Source organism: Procambarus clarkii, chromosome 30, assembly GCF_040958095.1.
Source record: "Procambarus clarkii isolate CNS0578487 chromosome 30, FALCON_Pclarkii_2.0, whole genome shotgun sequence".
NCBI lineage: Eukaryota > Metazoa > Arthropoda > Malacostraca > Decapoda > Cambaridae > Procambarus > Procambarus clarkii.
In genome coordinates, this window is record NC_091179.1 from 29,705,540 (window position 1) to 29,719,271 (window position 13,732).

The 13,732-nt window shown below is 49.1% G+C and overlaps 1 protein-coding gene across 1 annotated transcript in view; it reads right to left on the bottom strand.

The window, feature by feature from the left end:
* LOC138370006 (octapeptide-repeat protein T2-like) overlaps positions 1-13,146 on the bottom strand; it is a 28,210-nt gene extending 15,064 nt beyond the window's left edge. The window contains exons 1-2 of the mRNA XM_069333773.1: positions 13,122-13,146; positions 392-1,072 (exon numbers count right to left, since the gene is read on the bottom strand). Coding sequence (XP_069189874.1) covers positions 392-1,072; positions 13,122-13,146 — 706 coding nt within the window. The remainder of the gene's footprint in view (positions 1-391; positions 1,073-13,121) is intronic.
* Positions 13,147-13,732: the final 586 nt, after the last annotated feature.

Consider the following 13,732-nt stretch of genomic DNA (forward strand, 5'->3'; position numbering starts at 1 on the left):
AGCTGGAGGTGACGTCCTCTGGGCCGACAGTGGCTACACTACACACAGCTGGAGGTGACGTCCTCTGGGCTGACAGTGGCTACACTACACACAGCTGGAGGTGACGTCCTCTGGGCTGACAGTGGCTACACTACACACAGCTGGAGGTGACGTCCTCTGGGCTGACAGTGGCTACACTACACACAGCTGGAGGTGACGTCCTCTGGGCTGACAGTGGCTACACTACACACAGCTGGAGGTGACGTCCTCTGGGCTGACAGTGGCTACACTACACACAGCTGGAGGTGACGTCCTCTGGGCTGACAGTGGCTACACTACAGACAGCTGGAGGTGACGTCCTCTGACAGTGGCTACACTACACACAGCTGGAGGTGACGTCCTCTGGGCTGACAGTGGCCAGACCAATTTAACTCGCTGCAACTCCGCACTTCTGGACTAATGCGGCTGACGGCAAGATTTTCTTCTCTAACTTTCTGGTCATTTTTGATGACACACTTTGCCGTTTTGGTGTTGCGATGTCTCCCGTTGTCTCCCGTTGTCTCCCGTTGTCTCCTGTTGTGTCCCGTTGTCGCCCGTTGTCTCCTGTTGTCTCCCGTTGTCTCCTGTTGTGTCCCGTTGTCGCCCGTTGTCTCCTGTTGTCTCCCGTTGTCGCCCGTTGTCTCCTGTTGTCTCCCGTTGTCTCCCGTTGTCTCCCGTTGTCTCCCGTTGTCTCCTGTTGTCGGCCGTTGTCTCCTGTTGTCTCCCGTTGTCTCCCGTTGTCTCCTGTTGTCTCCCGTTGTCTCCTTTTGTCTCCTGTTGTCTCCCGTTGTCTCCCGTTGTCTCCCGTTGTCTCCCGTTGTCTCCTGTTGTCTCCCGTTGTCTCCCGTTGTCTCCCGTTGTCTCCCGTTGTCTCCTGTTGTCTCCCGTTGTCTCCCGTTGTCTCCCGTTGTCTCCCGTTGTCTCCCGTTGTCTCCCGTTGTCGCCCGTTGTCTCCCGTTGTCTCCCGTTGTCTCCCGTTGTCTCCCGTTGTCGCCCGTTGTCTCCCGTTGTCTCCCGTTGTCTCCCGTTGTCTCCCGTTGGCTGTTATCGCTTACTGTTCTCCCACTTCACTTTCTTATAATACTATTTAGAGAAGAGTATATAAAGCAATGAGCGTGTAGCTATGGCAGGTGTAATAAGACTATGGCAGGTGTAATAAGACTATGGCAGGTGTAATAAGACTATGGCAGGTGTAATAAAACTATGGCAGGTGTAATAAGACTATGGCAGGTGTAATAAGATTATGGCAGGTGTAATAAGACTATGGCAGGTGTAATAAGACTATGGCAGGTGTAATACGACTATGGCAGGTGTAATAAGACTATGGCAGGTGTAATAAGACTATGGCAGGTGTAATAAGACTATGGCAGGTGTAATAAGACTATGGCAGGTGTAATACGACTATGGCAGGTGTAATAAGACTATGGCAGGTGTAATAAAACTATGGCAGGTGTAATAAGACTATGGCAGGTGTAATAAGACTATGGCAGGTGTAATAAGACTATGGCAGGTGTAATAAGACTATGGCAGGTGTAATAAGACTATGGCAGGTGTAATAAGACTATGGCAGGAGTAATAAGACTATGGCAGGTGTAATAAGACTATGGCAGGTGTAATAAGACTATGGCAGGTGTAATAAGACTATGGCAGGTGTAATAAGACTATGGCAGGAGTAATAAGACTATGGCAGGTGTAATAAGACTATGGCAGGTGTAATAAGACTATGGCAGGTGTCATACGACTATGGCAGGTGTAATAAGACTATGGCAGGTGTAATAAGACTATGGCAGGTGTAATACGACTATGGCAGGTGTAATAAGACTATGGCAGGTGTAATAAGACTATGGCAGGTGTAATAAGACTATGGCAGGTGTAATACGACTATGGCAGGTGTAATAAGACTATGGTAGGTGTAATACGACTATGATAGGTGTAATAAGACTATGGCAGGTGTAATAAGACTATGGCAGGTGTAATACGACTATGGCAGGTGTAATAAGACTATGGCAGGTGTAATAAGACTATGGCAGGTGTCATACGACTATGGCAGGTGTAATAAGACTATGGCAGGAGTAATAAGACTATGGCAGGTGTAATAAGACTATGGCAGGTGTAATAAGACTATGGCAGGTGTAATAAGACTATGGCAGGTGTAATAAGACTATGGCAGGTGTAATAAGACTATGGCAGGTGTAATAAGACTATGGCAGGAGTAATAAGACTATGGCAGGTGTAATAAGACTATGGCAGGTGTAATAAGACTATGGCAGGTGTCATACGACTATGGCAGGTGTAATAAGACTATGGCAGGTGTAATAAGACTATGGCAGGTGTAATAAGACTATGGCAGGTGTAATAAGACTATGGCAGGTGTCATACGACTATGGCAGGTGTAATAAGACTATGGCAGGTGTAATAAGACTATGGCAGGTATAATACGACTATGGCAGGTGTAATAAGACTATGGCAGGTGTAATAAGACTATGGCAGGTGTAATAAGACTATGGCAGGTGTAATAAGACTATGGCAGGAGTAATAAGACTATGGCAGGTGTAATAAGACTATGGCAGGTGTAATAAGACTATGGCAGGTGTCATACGACTATGGCAGGTGTAATAAGACTATGGCAGGTGTAATAAGACTATGGCAGGTGTCATACGACTATGGCAGGTGTAATAAGACTATGGCAGGTGTAATACGACTATGGCAGGTGTAATAAGACTATGGCAGGTGTAATAAGACTATGGCAGGTGTAATACGACTATGGCAGGTGTAATAAGACTATGGCAGGTGTAATAAGACTATGGCAGATGAAATAAGACTATGGCAGGTGTAATAAGACTATGGCAGGTGTAATAAGACTATGGCAGGTGTAATAAGACTATGGCAGGTGTAATAAGACTATGGCAGGTGTAATAAGACTATGGCAGGTGTAATAAGACTATGGCAGGTGTAATAAGACTATGGCAGGTGTAATAAGACTATGGTAGGTGTAATAAGACTATGGCAGGTGTAATACGACTATGGCAGGTGTAATAAGACTATGGCAGGTGTAATAAGACTATGGCAGGTGTAATAACTTCAAAAGTGGTCGGGTTATATATATTTGTACTCCACTTACACTTAACTGTACACGGTGCTCCACTTACACTTAACTGTACACGGTGCTCCACTTACACTTAACTGTACACGGTGCTCCACTTACACTTAACTGTACACGGTGCTCCACTTACACTTAACTGTACACGGTGCTCCACTTACACTTAACTGTACACGGTGCTCCACTTACACTTAACTGTACACGGTGCTCCACTTACACATAACTGTACACGGTGCTCCACTTACACTTAACTGTACACGGTGCTCCACTTACACTTAACTGTACACGGTGCTCCACTTACACTTAACTGTACACGGTGCTCCACTTACACTTAACTGTACACGGTGCTCCACTTACACTTAACAGTACACGGTGCTCCACTTACACGTAACTGTACACGGTGCTCCACTTACACTTAACTGTACACGGTGCTCCACTTACACTTAACTGTACACGGTGCTCCACTTACACTTAACAGTACACGGTGCTCCACTTACACGTAACTGTACACGGTGCTCCACTTACACTTAACTGTACACGGTGCTCCACTTACACTTAACTGTACACGGTGCTCCACTTACACTTAACTGTACACGGTGCTCCACTTACACTAAACTGTACACGGTGCTCCACTTACACTTAACTGTACACGGTGCTCCACTTACACTTAACTGTACACGGTGCTCCACTTACACTTAACTGTACACGGTGCTCCACTTACACTTAACTGTACACGGTGTTCCACTTACACTTAACTGTACACGGTGTTCCACTTACACTTAACTGTTCACGGTGCTCCACTTACACTTAACTGTTCACGGTGCTCCACTTACACTTAACTGTTCACGGTGCTCCACTTACAGTTAACTGTACACGGTGCTCCACTTACACTTAACTGTACACGGAGCTCCACTTACACTAAACTGTACACGGTGCTCCACTTACACTTAACTGTACACGGTGCTCCACTTACACTTAACTGTACACGGTGCTCCACTTACACTTAACTGTACACGGTGCTCCACTTACACTTAACTGTACACGGGCCTCCACTTACACTTAACTGTACACGGTGCTCCACTTACACTTAACTGTACACGGTGCCCCACTTACACTTAACTGTACAGGTGCTCCACTTACACTTAACTGTACACGGAGCTCCACTTACACTTAACTGTACACGGTGCTCCACTTACACTTAACTGTACACGGTGCTCCACTTACACTTAACTGTACACGGTGCTCCACTTACACTTAACTGTAAACGGTGCTCCACTTACACTTAACTGTACACGGTGCCCCACTTACACTTAACTGTACAGGTGCTCCACTTACACTTAACTGTACACGGAGCTCCACTTACACTTAACTGTACACGGTGCTCCACTTACACTTAACTGTACACGGTGCTCCACTTACACTTAACTGTACACGGTGATCCACTTACACTTAACTGTACACGGTGCTCCACTTACACTTAACTGTACACGGTGCTCCACTTACACTTAACTGTACACGGTGCTCCACTTACACTTAACTGTACACGGTGCTCCACTTACACTTAACTGTACACGGAGCTCCACTTACACTTAACTGTACACGGTGCTCCACTTACACTTAACTGTACACGGTGCTCCACTTACACTTAACTGTACACGGTGCTCCACTTACACTTAACTGTACACGGTGCTCCACTTACACTTAACTGTACACGGAGCTCCACTTACACTTAACTGTACACGGTGCTCCACTTACACTTAACTGTACACGGTGCTCCACTTACACTTAACTGTACACGGTGCTCCACTTACACTTGACTGTACACGGTGCTCCACTTACACTTATTTGTACACGGTGCTCCACTTACACTTAACTGTACACGGTGCTCCACTTACACTTAACTGTACACGGTGCTCCACTTACACTTAACTGTACACGGAGCTCCACTTACACTTAACTGTACACGGTGCTCCACTTACACTTAACTGTACACGGTGCTCCACTTACACTTAACTGTACACGGTGCTCCACTTACACTTAACTGTAAACGGTGCTCCACTTACACTTAACTGTACACGGTGCTCCACTTACACTTAACTGTACACGGAGCTCCACTTACACTTAACTGTACACGGTGCTCCACTTACACTTAACTGTACACGGTGCTCCACTTACACTTAACTGTACACGGTGCTCCACTTACACTTAACTGTACACGGTGCTCCACTTACACTTAACTGTACACGGTGCTCCACTTACACTTAACTGTACACGGTGCTCCTCATACACTTAACTGTACACGGTGCTCCACTTACACTTAACTGTACACAGAGCTCCACTTACACTTATGCACTGTGTTCCTCAGCCACTCCTGCTACAGCCCGTCCTCCTAATTCATCAAAACATAAAGAAAACGGGTAATTTAAAGTGTCCCCTCCTAACCTAACAGAGTAAGCCAGAGGACCTAAAACAGAAAACGGGAAAGTCTGTCACTTTCCGCGAGCCGTTGTAGGGGGACAGGTTGTAGGGGGACAGGTTGTAAGAGGCCAGGTTGTAGGGGGACCGGTTGTAGGAGGACGGGTTGTAAGAGGACGGGTTGTAGGAGGACAGATTGTAGGAGGACAGGTTGTAGAAGGACAGGTTGTAGGACAGGTTGTAGGAGGACAGGTTGCAGGAGGACAGGCTGTAGGAGGACAGGTTGTAGGAGGACAGGTTGTAGAAGGACAGGTTGTAGGAGGACAGGTTGTAGGAGGACAGGTTGTAGGAGGACAGGTTGTAGGAGGACAGGTTGTAGGAGGGCCGGTTGTAGGAGGACCGGTTGTAAAAGGACAGTTTGTAGGAGGACAGATTGCAATAGGACAGGTAGTAGGAGGACAGGTTGTAGGAGGACAGGTTGTAGGACAGGATGTAGGAGAACAGGTTGCAGGAGGACAGGTTGCAGGAGGACAGGCTGTAGGAGGACAGGTTGTAGGAGGACAGGTTGTAGAAGGACAGGTTGTAGGAGGACAGGTTGTAGGAGGACAAGTTGTAGGAGGACCGGTTGTAGGAGGACAGGTTGTAGGAGGACAAGTTATAGGAGGACAGGTTGTAGGTGGACAGGTTGTAGGAGGACAGGCTGTAGAAGGACAGGTTGTAATAGGACAGGTTGTAGGAGGACAGGTTGTAGGAGGACAGGTTGTAGGAGGACAGGTTGTAGGAGGACAGGTTGTAGGAGGATAGGTTGCAAGAGGTCAGGTTGTAGAGGGGCAGTTTGTAGGACAGGTTGTAGGAGGACAGGTTGTAGGAGGACAAGTTGTAGGAGGATAGGTTGCAGGAGGACAGGTTGTAGAAGGACAGGTTGTAGGAGGACAGGTTGTAGGAGGACACGTTGCAGGAGGACAGGTTGTAGGAGGACAGGTTGCAGGAGGACAGGTTGTAGAAGGACAGGTTGTAGAAGGACAGGTTGTAGGAGGACAGGTTGTAGGAGGACAGGTTGTAGGAGGACAGGTTGTAGGAGGACAGGTTTTAGGACAGGTGGTAGGAGGACAGGTTGTAGGAGGACAAGTTGTAAGAGGACAGGTTGTAGGACAGGTTGTAGGACAGGTTGTAGGAGAACAGGTTGTAAGAGGACAGGTTGTAGGAAGACAGGTTATAGGACAGGTTGTAGAGGACAAGTTGAAGGAGGACAGGTTGTAGGAGGACAGGTTGTAGGAGGACAGGTTGTGGGAGGGCAGGTTGTAAGAGGACAGGATGTAGGAGGACAGGTTGTAGGAGGACAGATTGTAGGAGGACAGATTGTAGGAGGACAGGATGTAGGAGGACAAGTTGTAGGAGGACAGGTTGTAAGAGGACAAGTTGTAGGAGGACAGGTTGTAAGAGGACAGGTTGTAGGAGGACAGGTTTTAGGACAGGTGGTAGGAGGACAGGTTGTAGGAGGACAAGTTGTAAGAGGACAGGTTGTAGGACAGGTTGTAGGAGAACAGGTTGTAAGAGGACAGGTTGTAGGAAGACAGGTTATAGGACAGGTTGTAGAGGACAAGTTGTAGGAGGACAGGTTGTAGGAGGACAGGTTGTAGGAGGACAGGTTGTGGGAGGGCAGGTTGTAAGAGGACAGGATGTAGGAGAACAGGTTGTAGGAGGACAGGTTGCAGGAGGACAGGCTGTAGGAGGACAGGTTGTAGGAGGACAGGTTGTAGAAGGACAGGTTGTAGGAGGACAGGTTGTAGGAGGACAAGTTGTAGGAGGACCGGTTGTAGGAGGACAGGTTGTAGGAGGACAAGTTATAGGAGGACAGGTTGTAGGTGGACAGGTTGTAGGAGGACAGGCTGTAGAAGGACAGGTTGTAATAGGACAGGTTGTAGGAGGACAGGTTGTAGGAGGACAGGTTGTAGGAGGACAGGTTGTAGGAGGACAGGTTGTAGGAGGATAGGTTGCAAGAGGTCAGGTTGTAGAGGGGCAGTTTGTAGGACAGGTTGTAGGAGGACAGGTTGTAGGAGGACAAGTTGTAGGAGGATTGGTTGCAGGAGGACAGGTTGTAGAAGGACAGGTTGTAGGAGGACAGGTTGTAGGAGGACACGTTGCAGGAGGACAGGTTGTAGGAGGACAGGTTGCAGGAGGACAGGTTGTAGAAGGACAGGTTGTAGAAGGACAGGTTGTAGGAGGACAGGTTGTAGGAGGACAGGTTGTAGGAGGACAGGTTGTAGGAGGACAGGTTTTAGGACAGGTGGTAGGAGGACAGGTTGTAGGAGGACAAGTTGTAAGAGGACAGGTTGTAGGACAGGTTGTAGGACAGGTTGTAGGAGAACAGGTTGTAAGAGGACAGGTTGTAGGAGGACAGGTTGTGGGAGGGCAGGTTGTAAGAGGACAGGATGTAGGAGGACAGGTTGTAGGAGGACAGATTGTAGGAGGACAGATTGTAGGAGGACAGCATGTAGGAGGACAAGTTGTAGGAGGACAGGTTGTAAGAGGACAAGTTGTAGGAGGACAGGTTGTAAGAGGACAGGTTGTAGGAGGACAGGTTTTAGGACAGGTGGTAGGAGGACAGGTTGTAGGAGGACAAGTTGTAAGAGGACAGGTTGTAGGACAGGTTGTAGGAGAACAGGTTGTAAGAGGACAGGTTGTAGGAAGACAGGTTATAGGACAGGTTGTAGAGGACAAGTTGTAGGAGGACAGGTTGTAGGAGGACAGGTTGTAGGAGGACGGGTTGTGGGAGGGCAGGTTGTAAGAGGACAGGATGTAGGAGGACAGGTTGTAGGAGGACAGATTGTAGGAGGACTGATTGTAGGAGGACAGGATGTAGGAGGACAAGTTGTAGGAGGACAGGTTGTAAGAGGACAAGTTGTAGGAGGTCAGGTTGTAGCAGGACAGGTTGTAGGAGGACAGATTGTAGGAGGACAGGTTGTACGAGGACAGGCTGTAGGAGGGCAGGTTGTAGGAGGACAGGTTGTAAGAGGACAGGTTGTAGGAGGACAGGTTGTAAGAGGACAGGTTGTTGGAGGACAGGTTGTAAGAGGGCAGGTTGTCGGAGGACAGGTTGTAGAAGGACAGGTTGGAGAACAGGTTATAAGAGGACAGGTTGTAGAAGGACAGGTTGGAGAACAGGTTATAAGAGGACAGGTTGTAGGAGGACAGGTTGTAAAAGGACAGGTTGTAGGAGGACAGGTTGTAGGAAGACAGGTTGTAGGAGGACAGGTTGTAGGAGGACAGGTTGTAGAAGGACAGGTTGTAGGAGGACAGGTTGTAGGAGGACACGTTGCAGGAGGACAGGTTGTAGGAGGACAGGTTGCAGGAGGACAGGTTGTAGAAGGACAGGTTGTAGAAGGACAGGTTGTAGAAGGACAGGTTGTAGGAGGACAGGTTGTAGGAGGACAGGTTGTAGGAGGACAGGTTGTAGGAGGACAGGTTTTAGGACAGGTGGTAGGAGGACAGGTTGTAGGAGGACAAGTTGTAAGAGGACAGGTTGTAGGACAGGTTGTAGGACAGGTTGTAGGAGAACAGGTTGTAAGAGGACAGGTTGTAGGAGGACAGGTTGTGGGAGGGCAGGTTGTAAGAGGACAGGATGTAGGAGGACAGGTTGTAGGAGGACAGATTGTAGGAGGACAGATTGTAGGAGGACAGCATGTAGGAGGACAAGTTGTAGGAGGACAGGTTGTAAGAGGACAAGTTGTAGGAGGACAGGTTGTAAGAGGACAGGTTGTAGGAGGACAGGTTTTAGGACAGGTGGTAGGAGGACAGGTTGTAGGAGGACAAGTTGTAAGAGGACAGGTTGTAGGACAGGTTGTAGGAGAACAGGTTGTAAGAGGACAGGTTGTAGGAAGACAGGTTATAGGACAGGTTGTAGAGGACAAGTTGTAGGAGGACAGGTTGTAGGAGGACAGGTTGTAGGAGGACGGGTTGTGGGAGGGCAGGTTGTAAGAGGACAGGATGTAGGAGGACAGGTTGTAGGAGGACAGATTGTAGGAGGACAGATTGTAGGAGGACAGGATGTAGGAGGACAAGTTGTAGGAGGACAGGTTGTAAGAGGACAAGTTGTAGGAGGTCAGGTTGTAGCAGGACAGGTTGTAGGAGGACAGATTGTAGGAGGACAGGTTGTACGAGGACAGGCTGTAGGAGGGCAGGTTGTAGGAGGACAGGTTGTAAGAGGACAGGTTGTAGGAGGACAGGTTGTAAGAGGACAGGTTGTTGGAGGACAGGTTGTAAGAGGGCAGGTTGTCGGAGGACAGGTTGTAGAAGGACAGGTTGGAGAACAGGTTATAAGAGGACAGGTTGTAGAAGGACAGGTTGGAGAACAGGTTATAAGAGGACAGGTTGTAGAAGGACAGGTTGGAGAACAGGTTATAAGAGGACAGGTTGTAGGAGGACAGGTTGTAAAAGGACAGGTTGTAGGAGGACAGGTTGTAGGAAGACAGGTTGTAGGAGGACAGGTTGTAGGAGGACAGGTTGTAGGAGGACAGGTTGTAGGAGGACAGGTTGTAGGAGGACAGGTTGTAGGAGGACAGGCTGTGGGAGGATAGGTTGTAGGAGGGCAGGTTGTAGGAGGACAGGTTGTAGGAGGACAGGTTGTAGGAGGACAGGTTGTAAGAGGACAGGTTGTAGGAGGACAGGTTGTAAGAGGACAGGTTGTAGGAGGACAGGTTGTAAGAGGACAGGTTGTAGGAGGACAGGTTGTAGGGGGTCAGGTTGTAAGAGGACAGGTTGTAGGAGGACAGGTTGTAAGAGGACAGGTTGTAAGAGGACAAGTTGTAGGAGGCCAGGTTGTAGGAGGACAGGTTGTAAGAGGACAGGTTGTAAGAGGACAGGTTGTAGGAAAGCAGGTTGTAGGAGGACAGGTTGTAGGAGGACAGGTTGTAAGAGGACAGGTTGTAAGAGGACAGGTTGTAGGAGGACAGGTTGTCAGAGGACAGGTTGTAAGAGGACAGGTTGTAAGAGGACAGGTTTTAAGAGGACAGGTTGTAAGAGGACAGGTTGTAAGAGGACAGGTTGTAAGAGGACAGGTTGTAGGAGGACAGGTTGTAGGAGGACAGGTTATAGGAGGACCGGTTGTAGGAGGACAGGTTGTAGGAGGAGAGGTTATAGGAGGACAGGTTGTAGGTGGACAGGTTGTAGGAGGACAGGCTGTAGGAGGACATGTTGTAATAGGACAGGTTTTAAGAGGACAGGTTGTAGGAGGACAGGTTGTAGGATAGGTTGCAGGAGGTCAGGTTGTAGAGGGGCAGTTTGTAGGACAGGTTGTAGGAGGACAGGTTATAGGAGGACAAGTTGTAGGAGGATAGGTTGCAGGAGGACAGGTTGTAGAAGGACAGGTTGTAGGAGGACAGGTTGTAGAAGGACAGGTTGTAGGAGGACCGGTTGTAGGAGGACAGGTTGTAGGAGGACAGGTTGTAGGACAGGTTGTAGAAGGACAGGTTGTAGGACAGGTTGTAGGAGGACAGGTTTTAGGACAGGTGGTAGGAAAACAGGTTGTAGGATTAAAAGTTGTAAGAAGACAGGTTGTAGGAGGACAAGTTGTAGGAGGACAGGTTGTAGGAGAACAGGTTGTAAGAGGACAGGTTGTATGAGGACAGGTTATAGGACAGGTTGTAGAGGACAAGATGTAGGAGGACAGGTTGTAGGAGGACAGGTGGTAGGAGGACAGGTTGTAGGAGGACAGGTTGTAAGAGGACAGGATGTAGGAGGACAAGTTGAAGGAGGACAGGTTGTAAGAGGACAAGTTGTAGTAGGACAGGTTGTAGCAGGACAGGTTGTAGGAGGACAGGTTGTAGGAGGACAGGTTGTACGAAGACAGGCTGTTGGAGGGCAGGTTGTAGGAGGACAGGTTGTAAGAGGACGGGTTGTTGGAGGACAGGTTGTAGGAGGGCAGGTTGTAGGAGGACAGGTTGTAGAAGGACAGGTTGTAGGAGAACAGGTTGTAAGAGGACAGGTTGTAGGAGGACAGGTTGTAAAAGGACAGGTTGTAGGAGGACAGGTTGTAGGAAGACAGGTTGTAGGATGACAGGTTGTAGGAGGACAGGTTGTAGGAGGACAGGTTGTAGGAGGACAGGTTGTAGGAGGGCAGGTTGTAGGAGGATAGGTTGTAGGAGGACAAGTTGTAGGAGGACAGGTTGTAGGAGGACAGCTTGTAGGACAGGTTGTAGGAGGACAGGTTGTAGGAGGGCAGGTTGTAGGAGGACATGTTGTAGGAGGACAGGTTGTAGGAGGACAGGTTGTAAGAGGATAGGTTGTAGGAGGACAGGTTGTAGGAGGACAGGTTGTAAGAGGACAGGTTGTAGGAGGACAGGTTGTAGGGGGCCAGGTTGTAAGAGGACGGGTTGTAGGAGGACAGGTTGTAAGAGGACAGGTTGTAAGAGGACAAGTTGTAGGAGGCCAGGTTGTAGGAGGACAGGTTGTAAGAGGACAGGTTGTAAGAGGACAGGTTGTTGGAGGGCAGGTTTTGGAGGACAGGTTGTAGGAGTACAGGTTGTAAGAGGACAGGTTGTAAGAGGACAGGTTGTAGGAGGACAGGTTGTAAGAGGACAGGTTGTAAGAGGACAGGTTGTAGGAGGACAGGTTGTAAGAGGACAGGTTGTAAGAGGACGGGTTGTAGGAGGACAGGTTGTAATAGAACAGGTTGTAGGAGGACAGGTTGTAGGAGGACAGGTTGTAGGAGGACAGGTTGTAAGAGGACAGGTTGTAGGAGGACAGGTTGTAAGAGGACAGGTTGTAAGAGGACAGGTTGTAGGAGGACAGGTTGTAAGAGGACAGGTTGTAAGAGGACAGGTTGTAGGAGGACAGGTTGTAAGAGAACAGGTTGTAGGAGGACAGGTTGTAGGAGGACAGGTTGTAGGAGGACCGGTTGTAAGAGGACAGGTTGTAAGATGGCAGGTTGTAAGAGGACATTTTGTAGGAAGATAGGTTGTAGGAGGACAGGTTGTAGGAGGACAGGTTGTAGGAGGACAGGTTGTAAGAGGGCAGGTTGCAGGAGGACAGGCTATAGGAGGACAGGCTGTAGGAGGACAGGTTGTAGGAGGACAGGTTGTAGGAGGACAGGTTGCAGGAGGACAGGTTGTAGGAGGACAGGTTGCAGGAGGACAGGTTGTAGGAGGACAGGTTGTAGGAGGACAGGCTGTAGGAGGACAGGCTGTAGGAGGACAGGCTGTAGGAGGACAGGCTGTAGGAGGACAGGCTGTAGGAGGACAAGTTGTAGGAGGACAGGCTGTAGGAGGACAAGTTGTAGGAGGACAGGCTGTAGGAGGACAGGCTGTAGGAGGACAAGTTGTAGGAGGACAAGTTGTAGGAGGACAGGTTGTAGGAGGATAGGCTGTAGGAGGACAAGTTGTAGGAGGACAGGTTGTAGGAGGACAGGTCCCAATAGTTCCAACCTACGAACCTCTCGGACGTAGATTCGAACCTTCGTCACGGCCCTTGGGGATTTGTTCATTGTCCTGATAGGTTCAGCGTCGACTTCGTGCTCTCAATGACTGGTTCTGGCAAGTACAGGTGTCGACACCTACACCTACACCGACACCAACACCTACACCAGACTGACAGTCTGGTGTAGGTGTTGGTGTCATGCTTGCAGGCAGGTGTTTGTGTGCTGCGTGCAGGCAGGTGTTTGTGTCATGCTTGCAGGCAGGTGTTTGTGTCATGCTTGCAGGCAGGTGTTTGTGTGTTGCGTGCAGGCAGGTGTTTGTGTCATGCTTGCAGGCAGGTGTTTGTGTGTTGCGTGCAGGCAGGTGTTTGTGTCATGCTTGCAGGCAGGTGTTTGTGTCATGCTTGCAGGCAGGTGTTTGTGTGTTGCGTGCAGGCAGGTGTTTGCGTCATGCTCGCAGGCAGGTGTTTGTGTGATGTGTGCAGGCAGGTGTTTGTGTGATGTGTGCAGGCAGGTGTTTGTGTGTTGCGTGCAGGCAGGTGTTTGTGTGTTGCGTGCAGGCAGGTGTTTGTGTCATGCTTGCAGGCAGGTGTTTGTGTCATGCTTGCAGGCAGGTGTTTGTGTGTTGCGTGCAGGCAGGTGTTTGTGCCATGCTTGCAGGCAGGTGTTTGTGTGTTGCGTGCAGGCAGGTGTTTGTATGCTTAGAGCAGCTAAGTGGTCATAGTGTGTGTACACACTCAAGTGGTCGTGGTGTGTACACACTCAAGTGGTCGTGGTGAGTGTACACA